Raw genomic sequence first — 17581 nt, 5'->3', positions numbered from 1 at the left:
GGTGGCCAGGGATGCCTTTGCACGGCTTCGGCTGGTGCGCCAGCTGCGTCCCTTTCTCGAGAAGGCAGATCTGGCCACGGTTACCCACGCCTTAGTCATGTTGCGGCTGGATTACTGTAACGTGCTCTACGTGGGGCTGCCCTTGAAGAATATCCGGAAACTGCAGCTAGTGCAAAATGCGGCAGCGAGGGTTTTATCCGGAGCTGCCCATTGGGAACATATCACCCCCATTTTGAAAGAGCTGCACTGGCTGCCGGTTTGTTTCCGGGTCCAATTCAAGGTGCTGGTTTTGACCTTTAAAGCCCTAAACGGCTTGGGCCCGGGGTATTTGAGGGACCGCCTGCTCCCAAGGGTTGCTGCCCGCTTGACTAGGACATCTGAGGGGGCCCTGCTCCGGGTGCCGACAATGAGGGAGGCCCGGCTGTCGTGCACTCGGGACAGGGCCTTCTCTGTTGCTGCTCCTAGACTCTGGAATGCTCTCCTGGTGGCCATTCGTTCCTCGGATTCCATCACAGCTTTTAGAAAGCTTTTAAAGATTTGGCTTTTTACCCAGGCTTTTACATAATTGTTTTTTACTGCTGTTCTTGTGTGTTTTTATCTGCTGTCTTGTTTTTATGTATGTTTTTAGCTTGATGTTTTTACTGCTTTTATTGTATGTTTTAATTTTTGTAGACCGCCTTGGGGTTTTCTTTTAACGAAAGGCGGTATAAAAATGTAAAAATAAAATAAATAAGTAAATAAATAAACTTCTGTGCCGGGTAAATTGATGGAAAACATACTCAAAATTGTCAAACATATAGAAGAACAGACCTCGCTGAAAAAAGCTTTTGACAAATCTTTTCCCACCAAAGGCTCTTTTTTCCCACCAAAGGCTCTTGAATAAGTTTAGCAGTCATGGGATAAGGGGACATGGACTGCTAACTGGTTGAGGGACAGGAAAAGAAGTGACTATGGGGAGAGATGATCGAGCTGAATATAATAATGTATGGAATAGAGAGAGTGGACAGGAAAAAGATTTCTCCCTCTCTCACAACACTAGAATCAGGGGTCATCCCATGAAACTGAAGGCCACAAAATTCAGGTCACGCAAAATGAAGTACTTTTTCACACAGCACATAATTAATCTATGGAATTCTCTGCCATGGGATGTGATGATGACCACTAGCTTGGATGGTTTAAAAGGGGCTTAGACAAAATCATGAAGGACAGGTCTATCAGTGGCTATGGGTCTGGCGACTATAGGCCACCTCCAGCCTCAGAGGCAAGATGCCTCTAAATGCTAGTTGTAGGGGAGCAACAGCAAGAGAGAGGGTATGCCCTCACCTCTTGCCTGGGGGCTTTTCAGAGTCTTCTGGTGGGCCACTGTGTGAAATAGGATGCTGGACTAGATAGGCTGTGGGCCCTATCCAGCAGGGTTGCTCTTATGTTCTTAACCAAGTCTAGCAATTTAGAGAAATACAAACCAAGCATGATCTCTTTTTCAGACAATGATTTTGACTAATACTCATTACATCTTTGATTTCTAAAGTCCTGCTGATGGTATCAAATGAATTCATCAATTGTTCATCCATGTTAGGCCTACAATTAGGGCTTCAAGCCATAAATTTTGCTTTTTTACGATACAGGCAAGCACTTATTGTGTCAGATCCCGCAGAATGTATGTACCTGCCCAATATATAACGTGGTATAACCCAGCCAAAGTTCAGTACTTTTATGTCCCATTTATTTCAACAGAAGAGTGTTAAAAAGGTGTTTAATTTGCTTATCTAAAAAGTTCTTCACTTTGGCTGGCTTTAGTCCAATGGTAGGAATTCTAAAACCTCCACAGCAAGAGGACAGAACCAATACTCCTACATTTCTTTTAATGCAGATCTACTTTCTACTGGGTCTACTTTCTTTTCCATTCAATCATTACTGAAAATTCTTCCCTTTTTCAGCCCCAACTCAAATAATGAGACTACTTCTATGTCTGTACAAGCCGGGGTCCGTACTCCATAGACAATTTGAAAGGAGGGTTCAGCACAAGGCAAGAGGATGAATAGAGTTCCATGGATTTTAGATTTTATCAGAACCTTATTCATAGGTTTTTATTATAAGCTGTCCTCCAAGCAAGGCCAAAAAGGATGCCTCCTCAATTTATCCAACTATTTAACCTTTAAACTTTTATTTTATACTGATCTTTCTCCTGCTAAAATCAAAATATGGATCTATAGTATTCAGGCACTGAAGGAACTTTCAGTATTAATTCAAATAATTTTAATTATTCCCAAGATTTCAGCATATTCCGTGCTGAATATGGTATTAAGCCATACCATACATGTATATGGTATTAAGCTAAAGGACTACTCAGCACTAACAAACCTTTTGTGCTACTCTCCAGGTAATCCATCAGTTCTGGGAGATTATGATGGTTGCTAGTGTTGTGATTTTGACTCCATTATTCCTATTTATCACTTTTCTTACTGAACCTACTTAAAATTTGAAAACCCAATCAGGATTAATAAATGAAGGATTTTATTAGTTATGACATGGAAAACGGAATTCATTAAAAAAAATCTACATACCATAGTACAGCTTTGCTGTGTCTGCTGTCAGAAACTTCTTTATAACAAGGCACGCACTGCAGGGGTTAGGCAAAGAACTCCAGTGAAGAATTTGTTCTAGAACATTCTCGGTATAATGTAGAGGGCGCTCTGCAGGAGAGGGAAACAGAGATGGGGGGAGGGAAAGACTCAACTGCTTGTGAAGTAGGAGATTGAATTCTTTAAAGAAAAGCTTTTAAAAGCAAAAATGGTTCTCCTTTTTAAGAATTACAGATCTATACTACAGAAGAGTCAAGTTCTATATTTTGATCAAATGCAATTATTTAATTATAATTCCTAGATCTGCTCAAACATGGTAAAATCTGAGTTGCTTGTGTATAAAAAAGTATAGACTGCTTCTTTAAATTGAAAAAGTACTGACAGTAACACACAGATTTAAACAAGAGAGGATCCCTCAATGCATGAAAATGCTTCAGCACCAAGTAAAGATATTATTGCATAGGATCATATGGACCATCTGTGTAAGGGGAAATCATATAGCTACAAACCTTGAACAAATAAGGGATAAAGGACAGGAATGGTGCACTGAAAAATCAGAGGATGTGAGTGTGAGGGTCTTGGGAACTATGTCCTCCCTGCTACCAAGACATCACCCTGACTCCCGAGATACACAGCCCTATGGGGCCATTGCAAGCGTATGCTTTGCACCTTCCTTTGATTGCTTTTGTGCAGATCTAACAATCATCACATGAAAAAAAAGAGGAAAATTATGTGCAGTACAGTATTTCCAAGTTAATCAGCATTAGAATTAGAACACATATTACTCTTGCTACAGAAATGCACAACTATTTTAATACTGAATACAGCTTTCTTCAAAAGGCTGCCATACAGCTTAATGAAAATTAACTTTCACACAAAGATAATGGCCTAGTTTCTGTTCCACCTTAAAGCAAAAATTTAGGAGAAAAAGACAGTGAAACAAGGCACATCAACCAATAATGTGTGTGCTCCCAGAGCAAACACCTACTGCTTTATTTATAGTTACGTTGAAGACCATCTGTCATAATGGATTATATGGTACATAAATCATCCTATTGAAATGCATTAGATATTTTACTGGCAACACACCTCATTTGCAAGCTATCCATCATATAGAAATTACTAAAAAAATTATATAGTGCAGATCCCATTTTTATCGCAAGTTCCCTGTATAAGGCCAGATAATTTTACCAATTATTTCTGCTGCTCTATATGTAAATAATTTAGCCAATCTTCAATATTTCATTTCCAATATTTCAGACATCTAGCTGTCAGAGCTAACATATCCCATTATTCTGCTTCCAAGGTCATTATGTGTTTGCCAGTAAACAGCAAGAAAACTATTTGTTCCAATCCAACAATAAATATGAGAAGGAAATGGTATTATTGAAAATGTAAGATTTTAATATACTTGTCTTCAGAATTTGGTTTCTGCCTGTTCCATGAATTCCAATTCCATGTGTGTATGTGTGTGTGTACACACCCTGAATGAAATTCAACAAGGTCTGGAAGTCATCATGCGGGTATCAAGTTCTCACTGACATGGTAAATGTATGCCGGTTGTACCACTTAAGACTGCAGGTGAGCTCTCATAACTGAATACAAATAATGTTCTCCTCACAAAAAAATTAACATATGTGAGGTTTCTAGCATGGACTTCTCTCCAACATGCTCATTTTCTAGGTGCAGGGAATGTTTATTTGGTTTGAGGGTGTGTTCAGTCTTTCAAACCCTCACCAGAAGTTTGAAGTGGTACAGCCAAGACAAAAGATATCAGATTCAATATCTATTTTAACTGAACTATTTTTCAAAATAACTTGGCTTCCTCTAAAAAGAAAAAAGAAAAGAAAAGAGGGACAGAGCAGATAAATATACAAGAACATGAGACTAATGTAAAAATACGGAAGTCACTAACCCAGCTCTCCATTTTCAATCACTTCAAAGGTAGCCCACACGTCATCTTTGAGGGGGGTGATGTTTTTTATTCCCAATATGTCATTAGTCAACTCTTCTGCCTCCATTATTGGTGATACCTGTTTTAAAGAGGACAACAGCTGAGAACCCATTCAGGTAGTTCTTGAGATTCTAATTTGTGCTGGAGTTATGCGCTCTGTCATAGGAGGACAAACTATCCAACTTGTTTTATAAGGGCAATTGCAAAAATGCCAACCACACAGATCCATTCATTATTTATCAAAATCACAGCCAAATCTGTGAGTTTTTATTTATCAAACTCACAGCCAAATCAAAACTGTGCAACAAGAGATTTGAAAGGATTCTTATTGCTTTAGAAAAATAAGAGAGGGATTCATGTCCCTCATGTATTCTCCTCCAACAGCTTAATTTGGTATTTCTAAAAGTCTACAAAATAATGTAACAAAATGCCAAAATGGATGGGCATATTTCTGCAAAATAGGAATGTGGGTACTAACTGTGAAGGTTTATTCCTTCTGGTGTAATGGAAGTCACCCATTGTGGTTTATCCCCACCCACATGCTCCGGAAAGCAGGATTATTGAAATGAAGAGAACCTTTAAGAGACCCCTGTGGGCAGTTCCCTCCAGTTCCCTTGAAAATCTCAAAACAAAAGTCAGCATCACAGACAGGACAGCAAAGTTATCAAACATCAACAGAAGAAGACGGGGGTGGGGGGGGGGAGACGCCCTTTCTTATTGGTCTTTTTCTTAACATACTTTAAATACTTTTTTCTAGGTTCTGGTGAGGAGGAGGATGACGAGGAAGAGGAACTACTCACATGCCTCTAACGCTTATGGGTGAGCTTTAATAATAATAATAAGAAGGAGGAGGAGGAGGAGGAGGAGGAGGAGGAGGAGGAGGAGGAGGAAACCGTGGACCACCTAATCAGCTGTTGTAAAAAGATTGCACAGAATGACTACAAACAAAGGCGTGACAAAGTAGCAGGGATGATACACTGGAACATCTGCAAAAAATACAAGCTACCTGTAGCCAAACATTGGTGGGACCATAACATTGAAAAAGTGGTAGAAAATGAAGGTGTAAAAATATTATGGGACTTCCGACTACAAACAGACAAACATCTGCCACACAATACACCAGATATAACTGTAGTCGAGAAGAAGAAAAAACAAGTCAAAATAATCGACATAGCAATACCTGGGGATAGCAGAATAGAAGAAAAAGAAATAGAAAAAATCAACAAATACAAAGATCTACAAATTGAAATTGAAAGGCTGTGGCAGAAAAAGACCAAAATAATCCCAGTGGTCATTGGCGCCCTGGGTGCAGTTCCAAAAGACCTTGAAGAGCACCTCAACACCATAGGGGCCACAGAAATCACCATCAGCCAATTACAAAAAGCAGCTTTACTGGGAACAGCCTATATTCTGCTACAATATCTATAACAACAGCAACAACATTAATATTCTGGCATCCCAGGTCCTTGGGAAGGACTTGATGTCTGGATAAAACAAACCAGTCAATAACACCTGTCTGACTGTGTAAAATAATGATGATGATGATGATTTGCATGCATTATGGCTCTCCTGCACTGACTGTTAGACCAATTGCCTTATCCATTCATGCCAGCCAGATGGGTTGCCCAGACCCAGGGGGGTAGCAGTGGGCCTGTGGGAGGAGGAGGAGTGGGCAAGGGTAGGGAGGGAGTGGTAGTATCAATCTCCAATCCCCCTGGAGGAAGGAAAGCTCTCACTGGCCTGACGTCCCATGGATTGTCCTGAAGAGCTTTCTCTCCACTATCTGGGTGCTCAGCATTGTCTCCCTCACTACCCAGGGCTCCAAAAACAGTTGTAGCTTGGGAAGTCTGCACTGAGAGTACAGACTGTTTAAGGGCGGGTCTTGGGAGCTCCACGGTAGTTTGCAATGGCTGCAGGCATGGCGGCTTCAGGGAGGAGGGTGATGAAACAATCGGGGAGCACTGCCTCACTGGCAATAGAATCTAGACATGGGCACTTGTTCACTTTGAAGCACCTGGAGTCCTCCTCCATGATCAGGTACTTCCTTTTCTTTTCAGTGCACTCCTTCTTGCGCTGCTGTTTGCTTGCCAATGGACTCTGGTGGCTGGAGTGACGTTCAGAGCCGTGGCTACCGCCCTCTGCAATCTCGATGGTAAGGTCGACGTAAGTTTTGGGCGGTATAAAAGTATGAAAAATAAAGAAAGAAAGAAAGAAAGAAAGAAAGAAAGAAAGAAAGAAAGAAAGAAAGAAAGAAAGAAAGGGGATGGAGCAGCTCGGGCCTACTGGCACTCACAGAACAAGACACAGAATCCTGCATGCTGGGAAGCTTGAGTTTGGGTGGAAAGAGAAACCTTTTTGCTCTAAAAGCTAAAACCTTTGTCCTTCTTTCCATTTTCATTTCTATGGCAGCGGAGCAGGGGAGGAAGAGGATAGGAATGACAGGACAAAATGTATTTTTAAAAAATATGTGAGAAAAAGAGTAACTACCAGAGAAAGAAAAAGGAGAACAAACAAGTCGAGATGAGGAACAAAAAGATATGTGGCCCAGAGAGTAAGATGGGCCCTATGAAGCCTAAAAGTGAATTGGTGCTATTTGGAGCGAAGGCAGGAAATGAACTGGAGGGAACCACTCACAGGTGTCTCTTAAACGTTATCCTCATTTACATAATTCTGCCTTCTGTAGCATGTGGGTGGGGATAACCCACAATGGATGACCTCCTACACCAGCATCTATATATTTATTTATCTAAGATACACCCGTGGCTAATCCCATGTGTGTGAGCTCTCGCGAGAGTTCGCGATCAGCTGCTGATCAGCCACGGGGATGGGGAAGAATATGATGATGGCGGCAGAGGGTAGCGGAGAGGGTGGCACAGCCTCCCTCTCCAGCCCGCCTGCCGGCCAAAAGGCAGAAACTCGGCGGGGTGGGGAGAAGACGATGGCAGCAGAAAAGGCGGCTCAGCCTCCCTCTCTTGCCCACCTACTGGCACAAGTCAGGAGCGCCGGGAGTAGTAGTTCTGGTGTGGGGGGGTGGATAACAGGAGTGGGGGAATGGGGGAAAACTAGTGGTGCAGTTGCTCTGTACCCAGCCCAGCTAGTATGTATTATACTCCTACTCTTCTCCCCACTCAAAACAACAGCCAATATCAAGCTTCTCTACTTTTAAAATGCATGAATTTAATTCTTCATGCCCTGTTGCATAATAAAACTGGAATAATTCTGCATAGGGACAAAATGTTCAGAAATGTTCTCAGAACCAAGGCTGGAAATTTCACTTATCAAGAGGAATGGATTTAGGCTTTTCAGCATCAAAGCAAAATGCCTTTGGCTCAAATGATGTCATGAGGAAGGACATTTAAATGAGCTTGTACTGTTAAATAAACACAGCATTCACTGGGTAACTGTTCATTCTGTGTGCAATATAAGTAAAGGAAATAACAGTTTCAAAACTGATATTGCCATAAAGCTGTCGGAGAAGACTTTAGCTTTAAAAACTATGCCATAGCCTTCTGTTTAAATCATATGATGAACTGATAAAGTGCATCAACACAGCCAGGCCCAAGCAGACAGAAAGGCAGACTTTGCCTGTAGCTCATTATTTAAAACGAGAAATTGCATGTACAAACTATTGCTACATATATAGCTCCCAAGATGATAATATCTCATAGTAGCTGACACTGTGCATGCACTGCCCCATCTGATTGTTGACAAAGACACACACACAGAAGTATGGCAGGAGGGAATAGAATGGGCGACTGGATTTATTTCCACTGGCTCTTTTCTGCCTAAACAAGCGTTTGGTGCTAACACCAATAAGATGACTAGGCTAGCAAACCTGCAGTCCCTGGTAAGTTATTTCCTGCTTCTCTTTGTATATTTTATGATTGGTTTGGGGTGTGTGTATGTGTCTGTGTGCACGAGTGTTATGGTTTTTATTGTTTAACTCATTTAATGGTTTTTAATGTGATTTTAATGGAGTTTTACTGTATTTTAACTTTTGTAATACAGCCTTGGGATATCTTATGAAATGCGCTATAAAAATGAACAAATGATATGGGGAAGTAGACATATGCACAGAAGCCCACCTTCCATCCACACTTGTGGCTGGATCAAGGTAATGCTCTACACATTTTAATGACTATTGAAAAAGAAACCCAGAAAGGAAGTATTTCAACCCCAAACCAGAAAACTAAATGCTTAGAATGGAACATTTAACATTCAAAGTTTTATGCTTATGTTTCAAAACAAATTATCTGAACTCTTTAAAGTCTATAGAAAAGAGAGATTTATCATTTTAAGAACTGGACATACGAACCCTTATTATAACACTGCAGTCTGGCTCCTTTCTTTCCACATAAACTTCAATTAGCAAATCTCCAGCCTGGGAAACCTGAAAGTACTTTAGAAACATTGAACACTGAGGATATTATCCAGAACTTTGTCATCGTATCAACTTCTTCTGAATGCTGCCCCCCATGCATAGCTTTTCCACCAACATTACTCTTCATCCCTATTAGGTCCCTCTCATGCATTGAAAGCTGTATTTATGTGAGGATTGTGCACATGAGCACTGCTACATGCAAGGAACAGACTGGATTGCACCCACAATTTTTGATTTTCCTGCCATCAAAAATACATTATGATCAATGTTTGAGTCCTGGTCATATCCTAATCTTCCTTTGTGTTCCAAAATTAAAGTATGAGGTGAGCAATGGTGCCCCTCAGCCCAGGCCTAGTTCTCACAGAAGGGGCAAACCCATGTCTACAATGTACCTCTTCAGACTACTGACAATGTTTTTCCATACAAAACATTTTCCTTCACAGAGAAAAGCCTAGGCTAGAACTCAGCTCCCTGACATGCCAGTTGTTGGTATTCAGAGATTATTTTTATATATGAAGAAGCAGTTAGTCATGTAATACACCTCCAACCTGTAGCCTGAAGTAATACAACCCAGACACAGCTTTACTACCTTAGTGAGAACAAGGCCTTAGATGCCTTTGATTTGGCCCTTTTAGCTGTATCCTTGATTTTTCCACTGGACAGCCTACCCTTGTTGCCCCGAACAAGCATAAATACACGGTGATGTGCTTGGCTTGTTTTTATCTTCATGGCTCTTGAGCAGGATCAACCACTTTTTTCATGTTTCAGGGAGACATCTTTGAAACAAAGTTTGACTCCTCAGAAGATAGGTTAAAAGCCCTAGAAACTCTCAAGACATCTGTGCAGTTTTCTATTTTACAATGAAAACTCTGGACAGATCAAGAGTTCAGCATTCTGACTGATGTGTGGTGAGGTGATGATCACAAGTATAGGAAGTTCATCTTAAAACATTATCCTCATACATAAATTGATGCATCTATATTGATAAATAGAGACTAAGCAGAAAGGAACAGAAGGGATCCCCCTGGGCACCACAGGGGCATCAATATTGTTAAAGTTTTTCCTCAACAAAGAGAAAAGTGAAATCTGATACAATCCAAGATGGCATGATTATTATTAGAAAATGGGACATTGTTGTGATTAACAGTTGAAACACACAATAGAACCGAGCAGGCAAGCTCATCACGGCGTTTTTCACATGGGCTTTTGAAGCCCTTTAACTCGCACCGCCTTCGGAATGGAGGGGGTGTGTTCATATACTGGCCTGATTTACCCCAAAGTCTCTGCAAGTTATTAGGGAGCAGTTCACACACAATTCGGATTTTTCACTGCATATAAAAATCCACTTTTTGTGTTGGTTTTTTGGGACAACTTCAAGTTCACAATAAAGCCTCCCAGTAAATTCGCAGTAAAGCTTGCTGTGTGTAAAAGTCCCAAATTTAATCAGTGAACAAACCAGGGAACACAAGTAAAAGAATGGATGAGTTCACACATCTGAACCAACCTACATGGACATTAGAGAATATTTCCCAAGGTCGGCAGGAATGTAAACCTGGCAACAAACCACACATGTAGCATAACAGTGCATAGAGGACCAGTCTAAAATAACCTCAGATTGTCATTTGTGAAGTGGGGATAGGAGATTTCCAGTGGGATTGAGGAACGCATTTGCACTATCAGATTGCAGACCATATTTATTGGTAATAATATATCATAATCATGAAAGAACAAAGAAGCTAGGAATATGTTTTTAGTAGCTTTCTGCAGAAACACTTTATTTCCTGTGACTAATATAGGCAGTGTCACTATGTTTTAAGAACCACATAATGGAGAAATTAGGCCTTTAAGGTCACAGTGGCCTCAGAGAATTGAAACTAATGAAATCATTTCTGAGGGGGGGAAACGCTACAAAGGAACTTTGAAGAAAGCTTCTTAATTATACTGGCAAAGGCTCAGAAAAAGCCTTTTTCCTGGTAAAATTTGCTTTTTAGATGATATTACTGAAAAAAAGGTTGGCGGAAAGAATGAAGTTGACATTTGATTTCCCCTGGGCATTTGCAAACAACTGAACAGCGAGGGGGGAAAGCTGCTGCAAATTACAGCAGCAAACCAAAACACCTGGCAAAGTGTTTGGTGGGCAGAAAAAAGAAGAATGGTTAACAAGTGCCAACTGGAATGGAAAACAAGGTCATCATAAGCAACATAAGAAGTATGTGATTTTTCTTTGAACTGCAAAAGAATTTTGAGTTAAACTAGTTAGCTTCATTTTTCAAACCAGTTTTCTGTTTCTAATCACAGAATGATAACTTTACAACTTCTACCTCACCAACGTTTACTTCATTTCGGCACTGCCAATTGCCTTTCACTGCTATGTGAACAGGTGCTGTATAAATACAGGTAACATCTAGATACCTGTATTTTTTATCTTTGAAAAGATTATCAGAGACAAGATTGCCTCATGCAGCAAGCAGAGACCACAGACCACAAGCATTACAAGAATGGTTTCATTTGCATAAAACAGATGGACATTTGGCTCCACCTAGGGGATGCTATCTACCTATCTTTTAAAAAATTAGAACATGCCCTACCCACCTCTTTTGAGACCAGACATACTAGTGCTGAGCCAAAATAGGGGACCCATTTCATGAAATTTTCCACCATTTGCCAAAAGGGCCCTGTTTTGGAAATCTTTTGGACTATGTATAAATAGGGCAATCACAGCCACCTCCTTTGAAATGGCAACTGCCACTTCAAAAAAGGTGATCTGCATCAGAAGCCGCATCACCGCTCCTCTCTTGGCAGGACTTTAAAGGAAGTGATTGTCAGCACAATTGCCCCCCAATACCTTCCCCAGCCCATTTGCAAAGCATGTCTCAACAGGCAGCTCTAACTATGCATTGTTCAGCAAAAAGAGTGGGTTTCCCCCCACAAGGGGAAGCTTATCTTTCTGCAGGAGTTTTGATGGCCATTTTATTACCAAAAAATGAACCCTGGGAACTTTTGGCAGTTAATTATTTTGTTGTAAAATATGGCACAACAACATACTTTATGGAAGTTGCAAAGATTATGAACAGGTTACACAAATAGGACATAGCTCTCTGGAGTAATGTTAGTAGACCATGTTATGCTTGTTCACTGTTCCACTGTGTTGTGATAGAGGAATACAAATGGCTAGCAGGGATCAGCAGTCAGAGGGCAAGGACAATAACTAAAACTTCATTCTAGCCATCCATAGCTGAAGTGTAGCCCTGTTCAGGAGTTTGCCTGCATGGCTGCAAGCGGGAAAGAAGTCCCACCTCCTGCCTGTCACTCACCCTCCTGATCCACTCTTCTTGCTTACCATAGAGCCCCAGCTTTCCACTCACAAAAATGAGTGTGATCCTGCTTATGGCATTCATCTCTTCAGACTAACACTGCAGCAATCATGAGGAGCATGAGTAAGCAGTGAGGAGGGAAGGGGCCAAAACTCCAACCCGCTCGCAGCCACCAAAGTGTGTACAGTGGTGTTCAGTGAGCTCTTGGGCTTGTGTATTCTCCAGCCCAAAGTCCCCAGAGTCAATTGCTAAAGTCTGCAGTGTGGCGAACAAAAGGTAATGCTTTGTTGGCTAGGTAAGGGGAGAAAACCAGGCTCTGAATATGCAACAGGTCTGGCCATTCAAGGTAACGTTGTATGGCTTAATAACTGCAGGAGCCAATGTTGCAAATTCAGAGTCTCTTCTCTGTCCCAAGAGATCTCTGTGGCCTGAGCACACACAATCTAAGGTATCTTACCAATAGTCCCAGTCTGACTGTAGTATAGACTATAATTTCCAGTCTCAAGTCATGTTTTTCTGGGTAGAACTTTGGTGTGGCCAATACCCTCATTATGAGGTTGACATGTGTACCAGTCCTCAGCTGAAGTTAGGATAAGGTGCCTCCAGACTAGGAATTACATTGGTTCTAGTTTCTTGAAAAACTTCAGTTTTTCCCACTCTCAGATTTGTATACCAAAGTCCCTGCTTCTGGTCACTACTAACCACCTGTATTATTAGTTTCACAATCTCACATCCCACCCATCTGCAGTGTTTTATGACAACCAAACTCCTAATCATTTCTGCTGTTTCCAAAAAACTGCAAGAGGATCAAGACCTAGAAAACAGTTTGGACTCTCAGTAGTCACTATATGCTGCTGAAATGTATTCTTTACCACTTTGGATGGCTGAATGGTAAGAGACAAATACAATTTCATCCAAGAGACAATTACAATTTTTACTATCAAATGTGACATGCTAGTGTAACAATAAAAAAAGTTTTTTGTCCCCTTAAACGTTCTTTATGATTTAAGCATAGAAGCATAATCTGGCGGTGACAGAAGGAAGAAATTGCCATTACTTACTTGAGGATCCTTCCATTTGGTAATAAAGCTGTTCTCAATATCCATTTGCTTCACTTGGTTTTCATGTACCTGTTGATAAAGAAATGTTATGATATCTAGCTATCAGTACAAATGCCTTATGTTCCTTGCACTATAAAATCAACATAAGGATGCTAAATCATTTGCAAGAGTCATCAGTCAAAAAACACACCTATAATACTGCTGAAGATGAAAATGGCCTGGTGTACACCACGGAGCAGAATGAGGAGGTAGAATCCAGTTCTGAATGCTTCCTCACATGAAAATTCTTATATAGTATATATATGGGAAAACATATATACTAGTGCATATAGAGAAATGGTTCAAGGCCAGTCTACACTGCATTACACTAGTTTTCTATCTGCAAATAGTGATTTTTAGATTTTATTTTATTTTATTTTATGCTTTTTATTTTCGCAGTGCTTTGCAATTTGGAGCTATACCTGCAGTCTCAAGTGGCAGGATAAATGTTATTACCTCAGAACTCTACCACTTCGTTCTGCTTTTTTAAGTTTCAGGGAGCCCTTGATAAACTGATCTCCATGAGCCCCCTCCTATCTAGGGAGGCCCTGAGAGAGCATTACTCAAAGTAACCACACAAAGTGACCACACAAAGGCTATGACATGGTCACAGGAATCAACAGTGGGCTCTTCTGAGGGTCTTAGGCCAGCTACCAAATGAAGCTAACCCCCGATGTGCAGATCAGACCAGCTTTACAAGCAGGGTGTGGTGATCACAAATGAGAGCCTTGTTTACAATGTTTCACTCAGGAGATGCCCCATTCACACAATAAAGAATACCAAGAATTCGGTTTTCAATATAGATGTCCCATATTTTTAGTGTTTGTTAGTTTGAGAAATCTGAATGTGTAATGTTCCCCCCCCCCAAAAAAAATTAATGACAATTCATTCAAGATTAAAATGGGATTCAAATGAGCTAAAACAAGCAATGCTGAATTCAGTGGGTAAAACATCTTGTTAATTCCAGTTGATGGTAATTCACTTCAACTGCTACTACGTTTTCATGCTTTGAGCACAACTCACCAGGAAACTCTCCTGCTCAGGCATCACTGAAATACAGGGGAGTTGCAGAATGGGGGTGTGCACGAACCGAGGTTCATACACAGCTCCGGAACCGCCAAGGGGGCAGGAGCAAGCAGAAAACAGGACCTTTAAAAGGGAATACAGCAGGTCCTTACCTGCTCTCCACCTCCCTATGCAGCTTCCTGCTGCATTGGCACTCCCCAGAACCCACATGTGGCACTGACACACACATGGCCTCTGAGCATGCACGGATGCCATTTGCATGGTCAGCAACACCATGCAAATTCCAAGCATGCGCGGAGAACGTGTGTGTGCAGCAGCAGGAAGCTACATGGGGTGGTGGAGAGCAGGTAAGGACATGCTCTACTCCCTTTTAAAGATCCCGCTTCCTGCCACTGGCCCCTGACCCCCCACTCCCCACAACCTCTGCACAAAGCTTGGTTTGTTCCCTTGCAGAAAAACATGGTAGTGCTCTTATTCACTTTCAACCCTAATGGTTCTTGCGGAGGAGAATTTCCCAGTGTGCTGTCCTCATATCTGGTGTTAAATATTTTACTTTTATTGCTGCAGGTTTTATTGCGACTATGTTTTAATGTTTATATTAGAACATTAATGTTGCCAGCAAAGCAACCTCACTGATAGAATTGAGGTGCAGAGTGAAATTTGTTTTTTCTCCTACTATTTTAAATTGACTTACAGGTATTTTAGCTGTGGCTTTTGGTAGTTTTATTGCTGCTGTTGATGGTTTTATTGCTGCTTTATGGTTTCTGTGAGTTGTACATCACTGTATGTGCCTTGTAAGTACAAAGGTGAAACAAATTTTATAAATAATACTTCTTTAATGTTAGAGCCCTTATAGGTTGAAAAGCAGTTTATATTTAAGCAAACAAACTTAAATTGTATTCATGCTAAAAGAATAAGGGAATTCATAATTGTTCATTATATAGTTCTATATTCTATTAGTTCTCTTTTTAAAAAAAACAAGCTAATCCTCCCTCATCCTCAACTATAACCAAGCTTAAGTATGTCTGTCTTATCATGGTATAATGTGGCTTCTGGCTATTCTCCCCTGGAAATTGGTAGCAATCCAGGGAGATACTGTGGGACAGGTGGTCTTCAGACTCTTCTCCCAGACCACCAGGTAGATAAAAAGCTGCCATATACTGAGTCAGACCATTGGTCCATCTAGCTCAGTATGGTCTATACAGACTGGCAGCAGCTTCTCCAAGACTGAAGACAGGAGTCTCTCTCTCTCAGCCCTATCTTAGAGATGCCAGGGAGGGAACTTGGAACCTAGATGCTCTTCCCAGAGCAGCTCCATCCCCTAAGGGGAATATCTTATAGTGCTTACACATGTAGTCTCCCATTCATATGCAACCAGGGTTGACCCTGTTTAGCTAAGGGGACAAGTCATGCTTGCTACCACAAGACCAGCTCTCCTGTGATGGCCAATCTCTCTGCCAATTGATTTGAATCAAATCGATTCAAGCTCGAATTGGGGAAAGTCGAGTGATTCAAACTCGAATCAAATCACCCTTAGAATAAAAGGCTCGATTTGAGTTTGAATCAAATACATATTTCTCTATGTAAACCACCCTGAGCCATTTTTGGAAGGGCGGTATAGAAATCGAATTAAATAAATAAATATACCAGAAGGTGAGATGCCCCTTGCCATGGTCAGGTTATAGAACTTAGAGTTCTTTAAATAGGGCCTAGTTTGCCAAAGGGAGGAATTAGGTACTCGTAGGATTGTAGGACAGCAGGTGTGGGTTTGGGTTAGAAAGGCCTCAGGAATCTCCTGCCCTTTGCCTTCTCTTCCCTTAGACATTGTTGCTCACACCCCGCCAAAAAAAAAAAGGCCCGCACAAATAAAGCCTGCTTATTTGGGTCCAGCACCACCCAGCTTTTGTCCACTACAGTGCTATAGATAGCACTGTGTCATACACAGCATATACAGACCACCCCGGCCCCTCACCCCTTTTTAAATACCTACCTTAAAGGCACTTCCCCCCCCCCCCCCCCGCATCAGAGTTAGGGCTTTAATTTTTAAAAACCCAAGATGTCAGGGAGTGTGCAAGGCAGAGCCAGGAGCAGATTGCCCTGAAGAGGGACGGGTGATGCTTCTGGTCATTATGGATTATGACGAGAGGGGCCTATACCCCAAGTTGTGGTGCCGTGCAGGCTCACCTATCCATGGGAGCCTGGTCCTGCGGTGCAGCAGCTTATGGTGGCTGAGGTAGAATTAGTGGAGAGGTCCTCCCCTGTCAGGGAAGAAGCGCTTCCCATGGCAGTGGAGGAGGAGGATGCCGTTGGCTGCTAGCCCAACCTGATCACTCTCTCCATCCTCCCCAATGCCCGTTGGTAGTGTGACCCCGCCCCCGCCACCTGAGACTGCAGAGGAGCAGGAGGATGTGCTTCCGCTTCCTGGTCCTTCTCAGCCCCAGAGAATGGCAGCAGTGGTGGCCCCCAAAACAAGTCAACAGCTCTAGTATTACCACTACCAACAAAACAGTCCTGGACCAATAGTAGCCTGGTGTAGGACCACTTAGGGCTCTACCATGGTGACCCACATTAGTCTGCCTGCATCAACTGTGGGATACAAGTCAGCAGGGGTAAGGACCCTAAACATCTGATGACGGGGATGCTGCAGCACCTGCAACAGCATCACCTGGGGAGTCCCTGCTCTTGCTAGCAGCAATAGGCCTGGTATGTCCTCAACTAGTGTCAAGGTACCTGCTCCTGCTCCAAAGCAGGGGAAGTTTCCTGCACGGTGGGTGCAGTCGGTGGGCAAGCAGTCTGGCCACCCAGAACCTCATCTCCTCACCCAGGCCATTGATGAGATTATCATTTTGAATGACCAGCAATTCCAGGTAGTGGAGAATGCTGGTGAATGCTGGCTGCTACAACTGCTTGCCCCCTTTCTGTGAAAGATTTACAGAATATGAAGACGTGTAGATTTAGCAGCTTCTAAACTTTGATCTAGTTTCTAAATTAAAAGCAAGTGTAACAGTCCTTCAAATACAAGGTGCTAGTTATAACCTATAAAGCCCTAAACGACTTGGGCCCTGGGTATTTAAGCGAACATCTTCTTCGGCGTGAACCCCACCGCCTATTGAGATAATCAGGAGAGATCTGCCTGCAGCTGCCACCGGCTCGTGTGGTGGCTACTCGGGGACAGGCCTACTCAGCTGCTGCCCCGATGCTTTGGAACGTGCTCCCTGCTGAAA

At 42.0% G+C, this 17581-nt stretch overlaps 1 protein-coding gene across 1 annotated transcript in view; it reads right to left on the bottom strand.

Moving 5' to 3' along the window:
- Positions 1-17581, bottom strand: part of ARAP2 (ArfGAP with RhoGAP domain, ankyrin repeat and PH domain 2) — a 154311-nt gene that overhangs the window by 36560 nt on the left and 100170 nt on the right. Inside the window, exons 24-27 of the mRNA XM_053255178.1 lie at positions 13293-13361; positions 8852-8935; positions 4498-4615; positions 2565-2693 (exon numbers count right to left, since the gene is read on the bottom strand). Coding sequence (XP_053111153.1) covers positions 2565-2693; positions 4498-4615; positions 8852-8935; positions 13293-13361 — 400 coding nt within the window. The remainder of the gene's footprint in view (positions 1-2564; positions 2694-4497; positions 4616-8851; positions 8936-13292; positions 13362-17581) is intronic.

Source organism: Hemicordylus capensis, chromosome 5, assembly GCF_027244095.1.
Source record: "Hemicordylus capensis ecotype Gifberg chromosome 5, rHemCap1.1.pri, whole genome shotgun sequence".
In the NCBI taxonomy this organism is placed as follows: Eukaryota; Metazoa; Chordata; class Lepidosauria; order Squamata; family Cordylidae; genus Hemicordylus; species Hemicordylus capensis.
Note: the sequence above shows the minus strand (reverse complement) of the source record. Positions and strands in the feature narration are given on the sequence as shown.